The 20,592-nt window shown below is 42.1% G+C and overlaps 1 protein-coding gene across 3 annotated transcripts in view; it reads right to left on the bottom strand.

Annotated features, from left to right (window-relative positions):
- LOC139423251 (protein FAM168A-like) overlaps positions 1-19,461 on the bottom strand; it is a 63,103-nt gene extending 43,642 nt beyond the window's left edge. The window contains exons 1-2 of one of the 3 annotated variants that reach the window (XM_071175061.1): positions 18,781-18,993; positions 7,240-7,360 (exon numbers count right to left, since the gene is read on the bottom strand). In XM_071175061.1, coding sequence (XP_071031162.1) covers positions 7,240-7,310 — 71 coding nt within the window. In that variant the 5' untranslated portion in view covers positions 7,311-7,360; positions 18,781-18,993. Of the gene's footprint in view, positions 1-7,239; positions 7,361-18,780 lie in introns of all 3 variants that reach the window. The other 2 variants (XM_071175059.1, XM_071175060.1) reach the window with 2 other exon arrangements.
- Positions 19,462-20,592: the final 1,131 nt, after the last annotated feature.

The raw sequence follows: 20,592 nt of genomic DNA, 5'->3' as shown, positions 1-20,592 counted from the left end.
GTTCTATTTTTGTTTCATCAGACATTTCTCCAAAAAAGTACAATATTTTCCCCCATGTACAGTTGCAAACCGTAGTCTGGATTTTCTATAGTGGTTTTGGAGCAGTGGCTTCTTCCTTGCTGAGCGGTCTATCAGGTTATGTTGATATAGGACTTGTTTTACTGTGGATATAGATTCTTCTGTACCGGTTTCCTCCAGCATCTTAACAAGGTGCTTTGCTGTAGTTCTGAGATTGATTTGCACTTCGCGCCAAAGTACGTTCATCTCTAGGAGACAGAACACGTCTCCTTCCTGAGCGGTATGACGGCTGAGTGGTCCCATGGTGTCAACGTGTATGTAAACTTCTGACCCACTGGAATTCTGATACAGTGAATTATGTGAAATAATCTGTCTGTAAACAATTGCTGGAAAAATTACTTGTGTCATGCACAAAGTAGATGCCAAAACTATAGCTGGTTAACAAGTCAGTTAGGACAAGAAATTTGTGGAGTGGTTGAAAAATGACTTTTAATGACTCCAACCTAAGTGTATGTAAACTTCCAACTTCAACTGTATATATTACAAATACTGACCTTCACTGTATGCTCAAAAAAAATGGGAAATATTTTGTACTAAATAAAATTGTTCAGAGATTTTCGCAAGACACTGAGCCTTTTTCTCAAATGTTTTATGAGCTTGGACACACAGAGTGATCTTAGACTATTCCTTCATACAGAATCTTTCCAGATCCTTGAAATCCTTCCTCTGCGCCAATGGACTGCCCTATTCAAATTTCAATAGTTGACATTAAGAATGACCCCAGGACCAGTAGAAGCAAAATAGCACCAGAACACCAAAGATCCATGACCAAATACATTTTTATGGGGTTCTTTTCTGCATATGCATCTTTCTTTCGACACAAAACCAACCACTGATGTGCGTGGCCAAAGAACTCTATTTTCATGTCACCTGACCATAGAACTGGTTCCAATCGAAGTGCCAATGCCGTTTAGCAGATTCCAGGCATTTACATTTGTTGGATGACATGTACAGCCTGGCCAAAAGTGTTGAGAATGGAAATTAATATTTGTGTCACAACATTTGCTGCTTCAGTGTATTTAGATATTTTTGCCAGATGTTACTATGGAATACTGAAGTATAATTACAAGCATTTCATAAGTGTCAAAGGCTTTTATTGACAATTACATGAAGTTGATGCAAAGAGTCAATATTTGCAGTGTTGACCCTTCCTTTTTCAAGACCTCTGCAATCCGCCCTGGCATGCTGTCAATTAACTTCTGGGCCACACACTGATGGCAGCCCATTCTTGCATAGTCAATGCTTGGAGTTTGTCAGAATTTGTGGATTTTTGTTTCTCCACCCGCCTCATGAGGATTGACCACAAGTTCTCAATGGGATTAAGGTCTGGGGAGTTTCCTGGCCATGGACTCAAAATATCAATGTTTTGTTCCCCGAGCCACTTAGTTATCACTTTTGCCTTATGGCAAGGTGCGCCATCATGCTGGAAAAGGCATTGTTCGTCACCAAACTGTTCCTGGATGGTTGGGAGAAGTTGCTCTTGGAGGATGTGTTGAGTGAGCCCACTCCCTTGGCTGAGAATAAACCCCACACATGAATGGTCTCAGGATGCTTTACTGTTGGCATGACACGACACAGGACTGATCGTAGCTCTCACATGGTCTTCTCCGGACAAACTTTTCTCCAGATGCCCCAAACAATCTGAAAGGGGATTCATCAGAGAAAATGACTTTACCCCAGTCCTCAGCAGTCCAATCCCTGTACCTTTTGCAGAATATCAGTCTGTCCCTGATGTTTTTCCTGGAGAGAAGTGGCTTCTTTGCTGCCCTTCTTGACACCAGGCCATGCTCAAAGTCTTTATCTCACTGTGCGTGCAGATGCTCAGGAATGGCAACAGGCAGGTGTGAGTGCAAGCTCTGTATTGGTGGTGCCCCAATCCCGCAGCTGAATCAACTTTAGGAAATGGTCTTGGCGCTTGCTGGACTTTCTTGGGTACCCTGAAGCCTTCTTCACAACAATTGAACCGCTCTCGAAGTTCTTGATGCTCCGATAAATGATTGATTTAGGTGCAATCTTACTGGCAGCAATCTTACTTGCCTGTGAAGCCCTTTTTGTGCAATGAATGATGACGGCACATGTTTCCTTGCAGGTAACCATGATTGACAGAGGAAGAACAATGATTCCAAGCACCACCCTCCTTTTGAAGCTTCCAGTCTTGTTATTCAAACTCAATCAGCATGACAGAGTGATCTCCAGCCTTGTCCTCGTCAACACTCGCACCTGTGTTAACAAGAGAATCACTGACATGATGTCCGCTGGTCCATTTGTGGCAGGGCTGAAATGCAGTGGAAATGATTTTGGGGGGATTCAGTTCATTTGCATGGCAAAGAGGGACTTTGAAATTAATCTGATCACTCTTCATAACATTCTGGAGTATATGAAAATTGCCATCATACAAACTGAGGCAGCAGACTTTGTGAAAATTAATATTTATGTCATTCTCAAAACATTTGGCCATGACTGTAAATAGAGATCTTTAGCCACGCACATCAGTGGTGGGTTTGACATTGATAGAAAGATACATGCAACCTACCAAGTTAATGCAATATACAGGGAACTCAGAAAGTATTCAGACTCCTTGACTTTTTCCACATTTTGTTACATTACAGCCTTATTCTAAAATTAGGGTTAGGGTTAGGGCTAAGGTACCAAAAAATGTCTTCAGCAATGACGGTCCCCAAGAACACAGTGACCACCATCATTCTTAAATGGAAGAAGTTTGGAACTACCAAGACTCTTCCTAGAGCTGGCCGCCCGGCAAAACTGAGCAATCGGGGGAGAAACCTATGGTCATTCTCACAGAGCTCCAGAGTTCTTCTGTGGAAATGGGGAAACTTTCCAGAAGGACAACCATCTCTGCAGCCTTCCACTAGTCAGGCATTTATGGTAGAGTGGCCAGACGGAAGCCACTCCTCAGTAAAAGGAGCATGAAAGCCTGCTTGCAGTATGCCAAAAGGCACCTAAAGACTCTCAGACCATGAGAAACAAAATGCCTGAATACCAAGCGTCACGTCTAGAGGAAACCTGGCACTATCCCTACGGTGAAGCATGGGGGTGGCAGCATCATGCTGTGAGGATGTTTTCAGCGGCAGGGACGGGGAGACTAGTCAGGATTGAGGGAAAGATGAACAGAGCAAAGTACAGAGAGATCCTTGATGAAAACCTGCTCCAGAGCACTCAGGAAATCAGACTGAGGCGAAGGTTCACCTTCCAACAGAACAACAACCCTAAGCACACAGCCAAGACAATGCAGGAGTGGATTCGGGACAAGTCTCTGAATGTCCTTGATTGGCCCAGACAGAGCCCGGACTTGAACCCGATTGAACATTTCTGGAGAGACTTAAATAGCTGTGCAGCGACGCTCCCCATCCAACCTTACAGAGCTTGAGAGGATCTGCAGAGAAGGGGAGAAACTCCGCAAATACAGGTGTTTGTAGCGTCATACCCAAGAAAACTCAAGGCTGTAATCGCTGCAAAAGGTGCTTCAACAAAGTACTGAGTAAAGGGTCTGAATACTTATGTAAATGTTATATTTCAGTTTAAAAAATGTATATACATTTGCAAAAATGTCTAAAAACCTGGTTTTGGTTTGTCATTATGGGGTATTGTGTGTAGATTGATGAGAGAAAAAAAACAATTTAATCAAATTTAGAATAAGACTAAGGTAACAAAATTTTGAAAAAGTCTGTAATGCACTGTAGCTCAGAATTTGTATAATTTATTTCATACAGTCTTATTTGTTCATCTTTATCAAGGTTGCAAATCATTTTGGACCTGACTGTGTACTACATTGGCCATATACTACACATACGTTGACCATATTTCACAAATATATTTGCCATATTCTACAAATATATTGGTTATATGTTGCACATATACAGTGTACTACACATATAAATCATGCATATTATATAATGTACATATATTACCTAGCTTGAAACATACAATGATTCCCAGGTACAGCACTGCAGGGCTTCCAAGCTGCTACCCACTCACTGCAGTAAGGCCGGCATCTACCTCAGCCTTCCCTAAATAAACTGGTGGGTTCTTGCTGAGAAAAACAGGCTGCTCTGCTACACACAAAAAGCATCAAGACTGTGGGCTCAGAGGATTCATATGACAGCAGAGTGCCAGCGATTGGCTGTCCAAATATACACACACAAAATAGCACGGAGACGCTTGAAATCCCTTATGTTTTTTTCATACATAACTCATGTATGTTTTGTCCATGTATAGGATTATACTTCACTGTATAACAAGGCCTATACTCTGTCCCTGAGTATCAGTTAGAGAGATAGAGGAAGGATCATATACTTACGTATTCACGCAAAACACATGTATGTAGGGTGTCCGGTCAAAAATGCATATATTGACCAATGGGTCGAAAGCAAAATTTTTGTATATATATATACAGTATCGGTCAAAAGTTTGGAAAGACCCACTCATTCCAGGGTTTTACTTTATTTTTACATTGTAGAATAATAGTGTAGACATCAAAACAATGAAATAACACATATGGAATCATGTAGGTACCAAAAAAGTGTTAAACAAATTATTCAAGTAGCCATCCTTTGTCTTGATGACAGCGTTGCACATTCTTGGCATTCTCTCAACCAGCTTCATGAGGGAGTCACCTGGAATGCATTTCAATTAACAGGTGTGCCTTGTTAAAAGTGTATTTGTGCAATTTCTTTCCTTCTTAATGCGTTTTAGCCAATCAGTTGTGTTGTGAAAAGGTAGGGTTGGTATACAGAACATAGCCCTATTTGGTAAAAGAAGTCCATATTATGGCAAGAACACCTAAAATAAGCAAAGAGGAATGACAGTCCATCATGTCTTAAAGTAATGAAGGTCAGTCAATTCAAGAACTTTGAAAATGTCTTCAAGTGCAGATGCAAAAACTCTCATGAGGACTGCCACAGGAAAGGAAGACCCAGAGTTACCTCTGCTGCAGAGGATACGTTCATTAGAGTTAACTACACCGCAGATTGCAGCCCAAATAAATGCTTCACAGAGTTCAAGTAATGGACACATCTCAACATCAACTGTTCAGAGGAGACTGCGTGAATCAGGCCTTTGTGGTCAAATTGCTGCAAAGAAACTACTCCTAAAGGACAATAAGAAGAAGAGACTTGTTTGGGCCAAGAAACACAAGCAATGGACATTAGATCATTGGAAATCTGTCCTTTGGTCTGGTCTGACGAGTCCAAATTTTAGATTTTTGGTTCCAACCGCTGTGTCTTTGTGAGACCCAGAGTAGGTGAACGGATGATCTCCACATGTGTGGTTCCCACCGTGAAGCATGGAGGAGGTAGTGTGAGATTGTGGGGGTACTTTGCTGGTGGCACTGCCAGTGATTTATTTAGAATTCAAGGCACACTTAACCAGCATGGCTACCACAGCATTCTGCAGCGATACGCCATCCATCTGGTTTACGCTAAGTGGGACTATCATTTGTTTTCAACAGGACAATGACCCAACACACCTCCAGGCTGTGTAAGGTCTATTTGACCAAGAAGGAGGGTGAAGGAGTGCTGCATCAGATGGCCTGGCCTCCACAATCACGCGACCTCCACTCAATAGAGATGGTCTGGGATGAGTTGGACCGCAGAGCGAAGGAAATGCAGCCAACAAGTGCTCAGCATATGTGGGAAGTCCTTAAAGACTGTTGGAAAAGCATTCCAGTTGAAGCTGGTTGAGAGAATACCAAGAGTGTGCAAAGCTGTCAAGACAAAGGGTGGCTAATTTGAAGAATCTAAAATATATTTAGATTTGTTTAACACTTTTGGTTACTACATGATTCCATATGTGTTAATTCATAGTGTTGATGTCTTCACTATTATTCTGCAATGTAGAAAATAGTGAAAATAAAGAAAAACCCTTGAATGAGTAGGTGTGTCAACTTGTGACTGGTACTGTACATAAAGGTTGGGAAATAAAATAATGTCATAGGCAAAAAATCTCAAACACAGAAAAACAAGTAGCGAACATGTCAGGACATCCATCATCCACCCAAGCTTGTGACCGAGTAAATGCAGAAATAAAATTACAATATATTCAGTTAATTTGGTACCAACTCATTTTTGCATATACTGCAGAAGAAAAAAAAAAGGTGAAATTATATAACACCATTACATGCTGACCAGACCCGGAGGCGTCACATGCGCTAGCATTGCAAAATAAATGTACACATACATGTCATTAAATCATTGCACCCATACTGCTCGCGAGCATCTGCGTAGCTAGGCGCTAAAATACAACTTGGTTCTATTTGTGATGCTCGACACGCTGAAAGTCCTGCCTCTCCCATCTCTTCATTGGTTTTTAGGAGCATATAACCATGTACCATCACCTCAATGATTTTTAGGAGCATATACCCACATGGGTCATTGAAAGATGAACTGAGGTCCACACTCCAGTCGGTTGTGGTAATGCACCTTAAAGTTGGTTGCGAACCGCCATATAAAGTCCAAAGAAGAAGAAGCCTGAAGGAGGAGAGATGACTAAAAACGAACTCAGTTGACCATTTTATCGGTGGATTAATTGTCAGAGTAGAGGACCATGTGCGTTTCAGGTGAAATAACAACCCATTGTTTATATTCCAGGACAAATTAACAGCAATATATCCCAGGACAAATTAACAGCAAGCTAGCAAGCTAAATTGCCATAAATGTTTAATGCATTTCGACCTGTCCCCAAATTAATATAATTAGTTTGTTGTTTGTTTTGATATTTCAACCTGCTTGTCCTGATCGCGCCTGGTGTGGGTGGACAAAATCAACTTGCACACGCGCTGTCTGGTCAGCATGTTATACTGTAATATATACATACTGTAAGGACTTACGATGTGGTCATCCATTTTGCTAATTTTGTTTTCATCACTTTCAGATATTCATTTGGTGACATGTTTGGAGGTCAGCAAGGTCAAAGTTCGTGAACCTTAACCTCACACCTGTAGCCTATTCAGTGAGGTTAAAATTTTCAGAACGTTGCAGATAGAAGTGTAACGGATAGAGCCAGCACGATTCCCTATTCTACACAATCTATTTCTAGCTCAACGCTCTGTAACGTATTTCCGTTCCTGAACAGACTCTGGGCCATTTCATCACATTGGTAGGGGAGGATGGGGGGGTTAAAGCATCGAAGTTGTTCTACACTGACCTCTTCAGGTTCTGAGCACTTTCTGGTTGGTACAAGAAACTGAATTGGTCGGTGGGGTGCCCGCCGGCCATTCTCGGGGCAATGCTAGTGTAGGAGCGGAGGAGGAAATGGCAATGCAAATCTGTGAAAATGAACAAAAGAACCATGATTATAACAGAAGCAGAGAAACTGGGAGAGAGGTAGCAGTGAGAGGGTATGACTGTAGCATAAGCAGAGAGATGGAAGGAGAAAGAGACATTGAGGGGGGAAGGAGAGAGAGGGGGGAGACAGAAGGGGTAAAGAGAGAGGTGGAGAAAGAGTGAGGGAGATAGGTCATGATAATTGAACAGAAGAAGCCAAGGTAGGTCACCTCTAAAGTAGAAGCACAGAGCACACATATAGCAGCATGACAGATGCGCAAATGCAAAAAAACTGTGGGTAGAAGGAAACCAAACAAAGCAATATAATTGAATTTAATGATCCATGACACTTGAAAGCCATGCCACCAGAGTGTATTTAAGCAATAAGACCCGAGGAGGTGTGGTATATGGCCAATATACCATGACTAAGGGCTGTTTTTAAGCACGACGCAATGCAGAGTGCCTGGATACAGTCCTTAGCCGTGGTATATTGGCCATATACCACAAACACCCAACGTGCCTTACTGCTATTATAAACTGGTTACCAACGTAATTAGAGCAGTAAAAATAAATGTTTGCCCATGGTATATGGTCTGATTTACCACATCTGTCAGCCAATCAGTATTCAGGGCTCAAACCACCCTGTTTATAATACTGTGTAGAGGTCGACCGATTATGATTTTTCAACGCCAATACCGATTATTGGAGGACCAGAAAAAGCCGATACCAATTAAATCGACCGATTTTTTTATATTTGTAATAATGACAATTACAACAATACTGAATGAACACTTACTTTAACTTAATACATCAATAAAAATCAATTTAGCCTTAAATAAATAAATAAATCATGAACCATGTTCAATTTGGTTTAAATAATGCAAAAACAAAGTGTTGGAGAAGTAAAAGTGCAATATGTGCCATGTAAAAGAGCTAACGTTTGAGTTCCTTGCTCAGAACATGAGAACATATGAAAGTTGGTGGTTCCTTTTAACATGAGACTTCAATATTCCAAGGTAAGAGGTTTTCGGTTGTAGTTAATATAGTATTTATGGGACTATTTCTCTCTATACCATTTGTATTTCATTAACCTTTGACTATTGGATGTTCTTATAGGCACTTTAGTATTGCCAGTGTAACAGTATAGCTTCCGTCCCTCTCCTCGCCCGTACCTGGGCTCGAACCAGGAACACATCGACAACAGCCACACTCGAAGCAGCGTTACCCATCGCTCCTCAAAAGCCACGGCCCTTGCAGAGCAAGGGGAATAACTACTCCAAGTCTCAGAGCGAGTGACGTTTGAAACGCTATTAGCGTACACCCCGCTAACTAGCTAGCCATTTCACATCGGTTACACCAGCCATTAAGCTGATAGGCTTGAGGTCATAAACAGCGCTGTGCTTGCGAAGAGCTGCTGGCAAAACGCACGAAAGTGCTGTTTGAATGAATGCTTACGAGCCTGCTGCTGCCTATCATCGCTCAGTCAGACTGCTCTATCAAATCATAGACTTAATTATAACATAACACACAGAAATAGGAGCCTTTGGTCATTAATATGGTAAAATCCAGAAACTATCATTTCGAAAACACTATTATTTCAGTGAAATACGGGACCGTTCCGTATTTTATCTAACGGGTGGCATCCCTAAGTCTAAATCTTCTTGTTACATTGCACATCCTTCAATGTCATGTCATAATTACGTACAATTCTGACAAATTAGTTCGCAATGAGCCAGGCTGCCCAAACTGTTGCATATACCCTGACTCTGCGAGCAATGAAAGCAAGAGAAGTGACACAATTTCACCTGGTTAATATTGCCTGCTAACCTGGATTTCTTTATAGCTAAATATGCAGGTTTAAAAATATATACTTCTGTGTATTGATTTTAAGAAAGGCATTGGTGTTTATGGTTAGATACAGTCGAGCAACGAGTGTGCTTTTTTCGCAAATGCACTTTTGTTAAATCATCCCCCAGCGTTGCATCGATTATATGCAATGCAGGACACGTTAGATAAACTAGTAATATCGTCAACCATGTGTAGTTAACTAGTGATTATGATTGATTGATTGTTTTTTAAAAGATAGGTTTAATGCTAGCTAGCAACTTACCTTGGCTTCTACTGCATTCGCGTAACAGGCAGGCTCCTCGTGGAGTGCAATGAGAGGCAGGTGGTTAGAGAGTTGAACTAGGTAACCGTAAGGTTGCAAGATTGAATCCCAGAACAAGGCAGTAAACCCACCGTTCCTAGGCCGTCATTGAAAATAAGAATGTGTTCTTAACTGACTTGCCTAGTAAAATAAAAGGTGTAAAAAATATTAAAAAATAAAAATAGGCAAATCGGCATCCAAAAATACCAATTTCCGATTGTTATGAAAACTTGAAATCGGCCCTAATTAAATCGGCCATTCTGATTAATCGGTCGACCTCTACTGTGTATACCATACATCTACATAGATCTGATCCCATCCAGGATAATACCTTGATATTTAGCACAGCCAGGATTGAAGGTCAATGTGATGATTTGCACAATTCTGATAGCCTACCTTCAGAAGAACCTCCCAGAATTACTCATTCCTCACCCTATCACCCAGAACCTTCCTGAATTACCCATTCCTCACCCTATCACCCAGCACCATCTATTGCCTTTTATATTCTCCTTTTAGTAGCACACGCCACTGAGAGCAACACTTTAATAGATGTAGAGGAGAGACGACTGGAGTGTAGAACACTATTGCACACCAAGCTCCGGAACTTTGTAGGAGCGTTGTAGCGTAGCCGTGCATGATTGGAATGCGTTGCAGCCAGGACTACTCTACTCCTGATTGCTGTGGGCTGTCTGTCGCCAGGCCCCATGTATCGAACACAAGAGTGCCTCCAAAAAGGAGATAATTAATTCTTAACTTCTCTCTCCCTGACGGCAAACAAGTGTTTACCAGCCATGGGAAGCACGACAGAAGCTGTTCTAGTTCTCAGACGCTGACACTTGGATCAAGGTAAACAAAATGGCAGAGCGAGAGGGCTCCATAGTTTTTCTTTTTGTTGAGGTCCAGTGCTGAATCCTCAACTATAAGTGATGAGAAATTAGTAGAATTGTAAAGTAGAGATTTGTCTCTTTTGACATACCTGGCTGTACCTATGGAGACAAAGCTATGACCCTACAGGTTAAGAGCCGATAGGCATCCTAGGTAGGGCTGTTGTGGTGACCGTATTAACGCCACACCGGCGGTCACAAGTCATGAAGGCTGTCAAATTCCACATTACCATTTAGTCACGGTAATCAAGCTCTGATGCTGCTGCTGGTCATTAGTAGCCTACCAAATCATCATTAGAGTTTCATCATGCAGCCTTACAATGTATTAAAAATCAATACTGGACTAAAGCATCCGCCAACTCCTGGACAGTCTGCGGTGCAACGTGGCATTGGTGGATGGAGCGAGACATGATGTCCCAGATGTGCTTAATTGGATTCAGGTCTGGGGAACGGGCGGGCCAGTCCATAGCATCAATACCTTCCTCTTGCAGGAACTGCTGACACCCTCCAGCCACATGAGGTCTAGCATTGTCTTGCATTAGGAGGAACCCAGGGCCAACCGCACCAGCATATGGTCTCACAAGGGGTCTGAGGATCTCATCTCGGTACCTAATGGCAGTCAGGCTACCTCTGGCGAGCACATGGAGGGCTGTGCGGCCACCCAAAGAAATGCCACCCCACACCATGACTGACCCACCGCCAAACCGGTCATGCTGGAGGATGTTGCAGGCAGCAGAACGTTCTCCACGGCGTCTCCAGACTGTCACATGTGCTCAGTGTGAACCTGCTTTCATCTGTGAAGAGCACAGGGCGCCAGTGGCAAATTTGCCAATCTTCGTGTTCTCTGGCAAATGCCAAACGTCCTGCACGGTGTTGGGCTGTAAGCACAACCCCCACCTGTGGACGTCGGGCCCTCATACCACCCTCATGGAATCTGTTTCTGACAGTTTGAGCAGACACATGCACATTTGTGGCCTGCTGGAGGTCAATTTGCAGGGCTCTGGCAGTGCTCCTCTTTGCACAAAGGTCGGAGGTAGCGGTCCTGCTGCTGGGTTGTTGTCCTCCTACGGCCTCCTCCACGTCTCCTGATGTACTGGTCTGTCTCCTGGTAGCGCCTCCATGCTCTGGCCACTACACTGACACACAGCAAACCTTCTTGCCACAGCTCGCATTGATGTGCCATCCTGGATGAGCTGCACTACCTGAGCCACTTGTGTGGGTTGTAGACTGCGTCTCATGCTACCACTAGAGTGAAAGCACCGCCAGCATTCAAAAGTGACCAAAACATCAGCCAGAAAGCATAGGAACTGAGAAGTGGTCTGTGGTCCCCACCTGCAGAACCACTCCTTTATTGGGGGTGTCTTGCTAATTGCCTATAATTTCCACCTGTTGTCTATTCCATTTGCACAACAGCATGTGAAATATATTGTCAATCAGTGTTGCCTCCTAAGAGTGACAGTTTGATTTCACAGAAGTGTGATTGACTTGGAGTTACATTGTGTTGTTTAAGTGTTCCCTTTATTTTTTTCAACAGTGTATATATTTTAGGGCTATATTTTAAGTGTTTTCTAATTACCCATTTTAGCTATTCATATTTTGTTACATGCTCAATTGACAATTTGCACAGGTTCTAAATAAAATAATCATATGAGTAAGTACCTTTTCATTTGTTGAAAATCATTCAAAATGTAATAAGAAATCGGCCTTTACAAGTGGTAATTTAATATAAACTATTTATTCATTGAATTTACAGAAAATGTGCTATATTGTGATATGTATTGTTAACGGGATATGAAATTACCTATATCAGGATATGAGATTTTGGCCATATCATCCAGCCCTACTCAATGCTATTATTTTCTTCTGAAATATACATTTTCTTCATATCATGCTTCTTTAAACCCGTCTAAAATATATAATGGATTTATTGTGAAGGTGTAGGCTACATTACAAGTACAGTTGAAGTCGGAAGTTTAGATACACCTTAGCCAAATACATTTAAACTCAGTTTATCACAATTCCTGACATTTAATCCTAGTAAAAATTCCCTGTCTTAGGTCAGTTAGGATCACCACTTTATTTTAAGAATGTGAAATGTCAGAATAATAGTAGAGAGAATGATTTATTTCAGATTTCTTTCTTTCATCACATTCCCAGTGGGTCAGAAGTTTACATACACCCAATTAGTATTTTGTAGCATTGCCATTGCCATTAAATATGATTGGGGTCATTGTCCATTAGGTAGACCCATTTGCGACCAAGCTTTAACTTCCTCACTGATGTCTTGAGATGTTGCTTCAATATATCCACATCATTTTCCTACCTCGTGATGCCATCTATTTTGTGAAGTGCACCAGCCCCTCCTGCAGCAAAGCACCCCCACAACATGATGCTGCCATCCCTCTGCTTCACGGTTGGGATGGTGTTCTTCAGCTTGCAAGCATCCCCCTTTTTCCTCCAAATATAACGATAGTCATTATGGCCAAACGGTTCTATTTTTGTTTCATCAGACCAGAGGACATTTTCCAAAATACTTATTTTCCACCATAATTTTCAAATAAATTCATAAAAAAATCCTACAATGTGATTTTCAGGATTTTTTTTACTCATTTTGTCTGTCATAGTTGAAGTGTACCTATGATGAAAATTACAGGCCTCTCTCATTTTTAAGTGGGAGAACTTGCACAATTGGTGGCTGAATAAATACTTTTTTGCCCCACTGTATGTCGATATAGAACTCATTTTACTGTGGATATAGATACTTTTGTACCCGTTTCCTCCAGCTTCTTCACAAGGTCCTTTACTGTTGTTCTGGGATTGATTTCCACTTTTCGTACCACACTACGTTCATCTCTAAGAGACAGAATGCATCTCCTTCCTGAGCGGTATGACAGCTGCGTGGTCCCATGGTGTTTATACTTGCGTACCATTGTTTGTACAGAAGAACGTGGTACCTTCAAGCATTTGGAAATTGCTCAAGAATGAACCAGACTTGTGGAGGTCTACAATTTGTTTTCTGAGGTCTGGGCTGATTTCTTTTGATTTTCCCATGATGTCAAGCAAAGAGGCACTGAGTTTGAAGGTAAGCCTTGAAATACATGCACAGGTACACCTCCAATTGACTCAAATGATGTCAATGAGCCTATCAGAAGCTTCTAAAGCCATAACATTCTTTTCTGGAATTTTCCAAGCTGTTTAAAGGCACAGTCAACATAGTGTATGTAAACTTCTGACCCACTGGAATTGTGATACAGTGAATTATAAGTGAAATAATCTGTCTGTAAACAATTGTAGGAAAAATTACTTGTGTCATGCACAAAGTAGATGTCCTAACCGACTTGCCAAATCTATAGTTTGTTAACAAGAAATTTGTGGAGTGGTTGAAAAACGAGTTTTAATGACTCCAACCTAAGTGTATGTGAACTTCTGACTTCAACTGTATTTATTCGACTTTTTAAAATGGCTTGAAGGCTGTGTGTGTAAGCAAGGAGATGCTAAATGTGTTTATGTTAAATGGTCAATTACCGTGAGACCGACCGTTATTTGCTTGACAATCACCAGCCGGCAAAATGTTGTGACCGCCACAGCCCTAATCCTATGGGCATGTTACGGAGTCATTGTAGACTCGAACACACACCCTTTGGCAGCCTCCTCGACAGGGTTCAGAGGTACAACATTCCAAAAGAACAACTCCGACATTCCATCATTCCACAGGAGGAAGCCTACGGAACAGCAGCGGAGAATTCTGTACACACATTCCAGCAGATCTCCCCCACAGAAAATAACCCTGTGTCTGTCAGCTCCTCAGCTCTGCATCAAAACACAGCACACAAATGAAGGGAGGGGCTCAAATGAACATGTGGAGGTTAGGTGAAGAGACGAAGACAGGAAAGGAGTGAACCCATGACGTCAGCGGTAGAGAGGGGTGAGTTTTTTGTGCCTCCTTTACAGCAAAACAGAGCAGTTACAGGAACTGCAGGGCTGTGGGGGCTGTGGAGAGAGAGAGAGGATTACGATGCATCCGAAATGGCACCCTATTTCCCATATAGTGCACTAGTTTTTAATAGAGCCCGCATAGAACCCGCCAAGGAATCGCAATTTCTCTCTCTCCTCAATTTTGAGAATAGAAACCATCTCAAGATGGCTCTCCTCCCGGAGAAAATTATTCCTGTGCATACACACCTCAAAGTTATGAGGTTAAAAGTTATGCGTCCTCCGATGCACAACCCAACCAAGCCGCACTGCTTCTTAACACAGCGCGCATCCAACCCGGAAGCCAACCGCACCAATGTTTCGGAGGAAACACCGTGCACCTGGCAACCTTGGTTAGTGCACACTGCGCCCTGCCCGCCACAGGAGCCGCTGGTGCGCGATGAGACAAGGATATCCCTACCGGCCAAGCCCTCCCTAACCCGGACGACGCTAGGCCAATTGTGCGTCGCCCCTAGGACCTCACGGTCGCGACCGGTTACGACAGAGTCAGGGCGCGAACCCAGAGTCTCTGGTGGCACAGCTGGCGCTGCAGTACAGTGCCCTTAACCACTGCGCCACCCGGGAGGCCAGTGGTGGATTATTCTTGATACACACAGGAAATGGTTGAGTGTGAAAAATCCAGCTGCGTTGTAGTTCTTGACACAAACCAGTGCGCCTGGCACCTACTACAATACCCCGTTCAAATGCACTTAAATGCTTATGTCTTACCCATTCACCTTCTGAATGGCACACATACACAATCCACATCGCAAGGCTTAAAAATCCTTTAACTTGTCTCCTCTCTTTCATCGACACTGATTGGAGTAGATATAAAAAGTGACATCAATAAGGGATCAGTGTTAGCAGTTGATGTTACTCTTCAATAACACAGACGCCAAAGCAAATCAGGGTGAGAAACATAGGAAATATTCTTACAATAGCTTGCACCTGGATTCACCTGGTCAATCTATGTAAAGGAAAGAGCAGGTGTTTTTAATGTTTTGTATAGTCAGTGAATGTGTGAGAGAGTGTGTGCACTTTGCGTGTGTTAGAGAGAGAGAGAAATAACTTGTGTGTGTGTGTGTGTGAGTTGCAAATGCAAGTGTTTTTGCCTGCTGTGTGTTTGGGTTGTGCGTGTTCGACAGTATGCGTGTGTGGAGACTTGTTTCAGCGGCCCAGGGCTACCTAAGGTGAGAGAGAGTTCAGATTCCCTCTGACACATCTGTCCCAGAGGACCGAGCAACGAGCCAATCAGCTTCCTACTGCCAGGTCCAATCCTCCTACTGACCTGACCCCTCCCCTTCACTCTGCGATTGAATTTCCCCTAAGTACAGATTAATGATCAGCTCCCCTTCCTCCAATCTTAACTATAACTATTAGCGGATAAAACTTCAAAGCAACTTTACAGCACTGTGCCTTTCACTACAAACAGCCTGGCCACTGGCCAACAACACATTAATTACAATATACTATGTATGTATCCAGATAAAGGACTTGCAGAAACAACCGTTTTAACATGACATGGTGGAACAGGGTAGGCCTTAGTCATTTTTACATTTGACATTTTAGTCATTTAGCAGATGCTCTTATCCAGAGTGACTTACAGTAGTGAGTGCATACATTTTCATACTTTTTTTGTATTGGTCCCCCATGGGAATCGAACCCACAACCCTTGCATGCGCTACCAACTGAGCTACACGAGACATTAAACGATTAGTCATTAAACAATGAGAATCATTGTGTATCATTAACGAAGAAATCAGCCATTTAGACACATTAAAACAGTAACATGGGAACAAGTGCCTTTCCACAGAGTTTTCATTACATTGGAGCATCGCTACATCTCTGTGGTGTGTTTTGTCTCACTGCCCTCTGGAGCCCGGCAGATCACACAGCAGCACCCGCACTCACAGATGGTGGTGGTGGTGGAGCAGCAGATTCACCTCGCGCGACACAACACTACGCCACAGTGTACACCTGGAACATGTTCTGCAGGCCACAACGAAGTGGAACTGGACCGTTCAGGTAGAAATATGTTATGTAGAACAAACATGCCTCTGACAGGTGGAATAGGGATTCATGTCATTTCTATCTAAAATGTTCCACAATGTTTGCCTATTGAACATGGCTCTGCTGCACTGAAGGATGTCTTCAGGTTCATGACCATGTGGGGCATCATGTTTGATGTGACTTTCAGTCCTGTGGTGAGGACAGCATGAGCCTTTTCACACAACTACAAATCCCACAATGCCCTGCATTGCCAATGTGTCTGTTCACAGTGTCCAGTGCTAACCCAATGCAGTTTTCATTACATTTTTACAAGTCATCTCTGTAGATTCGCTTTATGGTAGATGTGAAACAAACCACAAAAAAAGCAGATTGTGACATTGAGACATTAAGCTAGACTAGTCTCAGTGCCTCTGCCCTAGGCCTTGCTGCATGACTCAGTGAGCTTTGGAGATCCCCATCAGCCTCAGGTAAACCAACTAGAAAGACACATACACAGCGTGGAGAGATAAAGTGGGATATAAATAAAACATTTGAAGAAAAAACAGCAAAGAAAAAAATCCTCAACATCCCTGGGGTGTCTTCAAAGACAGAGACAGGGGAATTGTTCAGTTGGTCATAGCCGCGGGCATGTTGGTTCATCACTCTCTCTCGTTCTCCTCTATTGCTCTGCTCAGTCATTATTTTCTCTCGCTCCCTCCCTTGTGTTGTTGGTAAAGGCAGGGAGAGCCCAAGGGGTGATTGTGAAGCACATACATGGTTTGATAAAGCCAGGAGAGGCAGGAGGAGTGTAGTGGGTTATATCACTGCAGATACAGTACTTGGCAATTGAAAACAACATTGAAAGTAGTTGATATACTCCCAAATCTCTATCTAGCCCTTCCTGTAAGCTACATCAGTTAACTGTAGTATCTGCAAGTATAAGTAACTGCAAGTGTAGCTACCAGTGCACAGTGAAAGGGATAGATCTCAAATACAGATGCTTGCATTTTTTTTTACACTAAATCTAAGTCAAAAGAGACAAGTCTATATGGATTCTGAGGTTTCATCAATCAACATCAACAATATAAAGATGACACTCATGCCAGTCCATCCTGTCCTTCCAGAACAATAAAGGGGTGTTACCAACCCAACACAAGGTGTGCATCCAAAATGGCACCATATTCCCCTAGCCCAAGGGTGCCATTTCAGATGCACCCCTTGTGCCGTCTTACTAACATCCCCTTAAGGCTCCCCATAGGGCTCTAGTCAAACGTAGTGCACTATGTAGGGATAGGGTGCCATTTCAGATGCACAAATGTGGCAAGCCTACACAGGCCTAAATTATGGGTTTAAAGTCCTAAAGCAAAGTGCATTGTCAATAAAGCAACATATTTGATTTTGTTAACGATTGCTCATCCTCTCTAAAGCAGCAGCAAATGACATCTACATTTTTCTAAATGTGAATTGTTTGGACATGCAACAGGCTAGTGAACTGTTCCTTCAAAATGAAAATCACAACTACAATATTTGTGGTATTATTCTTATTCTCGTTATATTGTAGTGTTATTACAGTATCATTTTTATTATGCATGCTTATATTATGAATATTAGGCGTTTTATTTTTATCACTGAACAGTTTAGATTTGATCATAGGCCTATTTTTTTACCTTGCACAAAGCACAATTTGCCCACCTAGGCCTATTGTAACTTCATAGCTACTTAAGGGGCTATTTTGCCATCGTACTAGCCTACTTTCCAAAAGCATAATCATCACCGCAAATAGAGAAAAGTAATAACAAAACATTTCCCTGGCAGCTATTGCACGCATAGGTCTACAACACATCAATGAATGTCAGCTCCTGTCCTATATCAAACTGAAAGATTGACTTGGATTCAGCTGATGTGAGAAAGTGAAATAAATAGTATTCCCTATCTGTCCTCTCTATCACGTGGACGCGGTCCTGGAATAATTACAGCGCTCAGAAATGTACTTGGTTTTTTTTATGTCACACATTCAACGTCCCGACACCATTTTGAGCAGCACGAACCTTTACCAACAGCCGAAATGTTGCTGCATGAGTAGGAAAAATGTATAGCCGGGACAAGAGGTCGGCAGCAATTCCTTTGCACTCACTCTCAGTCCCTGTCATGTTTTACAATGCATCATTTAGATCCAAAGCCGTTGCAACCGCGATAAGGCTACATTGTTGCACACATCAAGCCGCATTGCTACACACAAACACTATTGTCTTGTTTTATTTGCCCTTGGATCTATGGCGTGCAACGTGTAGCCTAGTTCATCCATGTGTAATATTTTGAACCATGCATGACCATTACATATTTTATATATGCATAACAAATCTATATATTTACATTCTTAGGGCACATCTGTCTAAAATATTAGATCACGTTATAATATCAAACTCACCAAATGTCAAAGGGAATTTGTTATCGTGGAGCACCTTGCCTTTAATTATATGCCGAGTTCGGTGTTGTCACTGTTTCCCCTTGATCAGTGCTGGCAGTTTTCTCCAAGGTTTACTTCGGTGGGTTCTCTAAGTAGCGTTTTGGTAACGTCGACATCCACACAAAGTGGGGGGATGGGAATATTGAGAGAGAGCAAAGGAGAGGTATCGGAGTGGCAGTAAAACCACAGAGTTTCTAAACCCAGAGGCGCAACATCGCGATACTTCCGGGAACGCTTGCGAAGCAGACCAAGCAGACCAGGCCGGTGTTTGGGGTTTGTGAAGTAATTTAGATAAGTTATTTTCAAACTGACAAGCTTTCGTCAAAAACAACTTTATATTGAAGGAGAGCCTTGATTTGACAGTCTGCATATGCGCAGTTCAGCGCGAGACGACCGTTAGAGCTGATGACTGTTTATGCGCATGATCTTAGCTAGCCAACGTAGTGTTCCATTTATTCCATTCCATTTAATTATCAGGTAGAACTGAAAACCAGTAGGCTAAGACCTCGTAGGCTATCTATTGAAAAATCAGTTTCTGTCTTCATATTGTACTGATTTGGGTAAAACCTTGCAAACACAATGGGAGGAACTTTTTCTTATAGGTGAATGTCAAACAGGGACCAATTCAGAAGTGTCGCTACCAGAGGAGACTGGTGGGAGGAGCTATAGGAGGACAGGCTCATTGTAATGGCTGGAATGGAATGTAAGGGTATCAAACATATGGAAACAACATGTTTGACTTGGTTCCATTTATTCCATTCTATTTAATTATCAGGTAGAACTGAAAACTAGCAGGCTACGGACCTCATAAGAAATATTGGAAATCAAATTGGAGATTTGTGCCAGATGACTTTGCAAAACATACTTAGCATTCCTGCCTTTTGAGCTCTGTTGTGTTTTCACTATTGCCATGGCAATCATGAGTGATGGACATAATAGCACTATAATATGTTTTGTATGCGGATAACAAACAGTGGGAGTCCCACTTTTTTTTGAGTTTTATAGAATCAGACAAACATGGCAAGTCAACAGAAAACCAAATTCTAACCTGTTTTTTTAAATATTTAACTAGGCAAGTCACCTCACGGCACAACGCCTCTCCCCTATTTGACCTAGATAGTTTGTGTATGTATTGATATGCAGGCTATGTGTGCATTTAAAAAACAACTTTGATGTAGTTCTGTCCTTGAGCTGTTCTTGTCTGTTGATGTTCTGTAATATGTCATGTTTTATGTTTTGTGTGGACCCCAGGAAGAGTAGCTGCCGCTTTTGCAACAGCTAATAGGGATCCTAATAAAATACCCCAAAATACCAAACTCAACAAAAACTCAAAAGCCTCAGCCCCAGAAAGCTACCAGGAGGTTAAGTAAAGGGACAAAAACATGCAACGGAATTTAGGGCCAAGCTTTACAGTGGCAACTGAAGATAAACACACCAGACAAAGAATCTATTAAGTTACCTTAGCTAGTTTGGTGTAAGGGTTTGATGTGAGGTGAGCTAGCAGCAGGTACAGTTGAAGTCAGAAGTGTACATACACTTAGGTTGTAGTCATTAAAACTTTACAAACAGTCCACAAACTTCTTGTGAAGAAACTATAGTTTTGGCAAATCGGTTAGGACATCTACTTTGTGCATGACACAAGTGATTTTTCCAACAATTGTTTACAGACAGATTATTTCACATATAATTCACAGTATCACAATTCCAATGGGTCAGAAGTTTACATACACTAAGTTGACTGTACCTTTAAACAACTTGGAAAATTCCAGAAAA

Source organism: Oncorhynchus clarkii, chromosome 12, assembly GCF_045791955.1.
Source record: "Oncorhynchus clarkii lewisi isolate Uvic-CL-2024 chromosome 12, UVic_Ocla_1.0, whole genome shotgun sequence".
Classification (NCBI taxonomy): Eukaryota; Metazoa; Chordata; class Actinopteri; order Salmoniformes; family Salmonidae; genus Oncorhynchus; species Oncorhynchus clarkii.
This window is presented reverse-complemented; position numbering and strand designations above follow the sequence as displayed.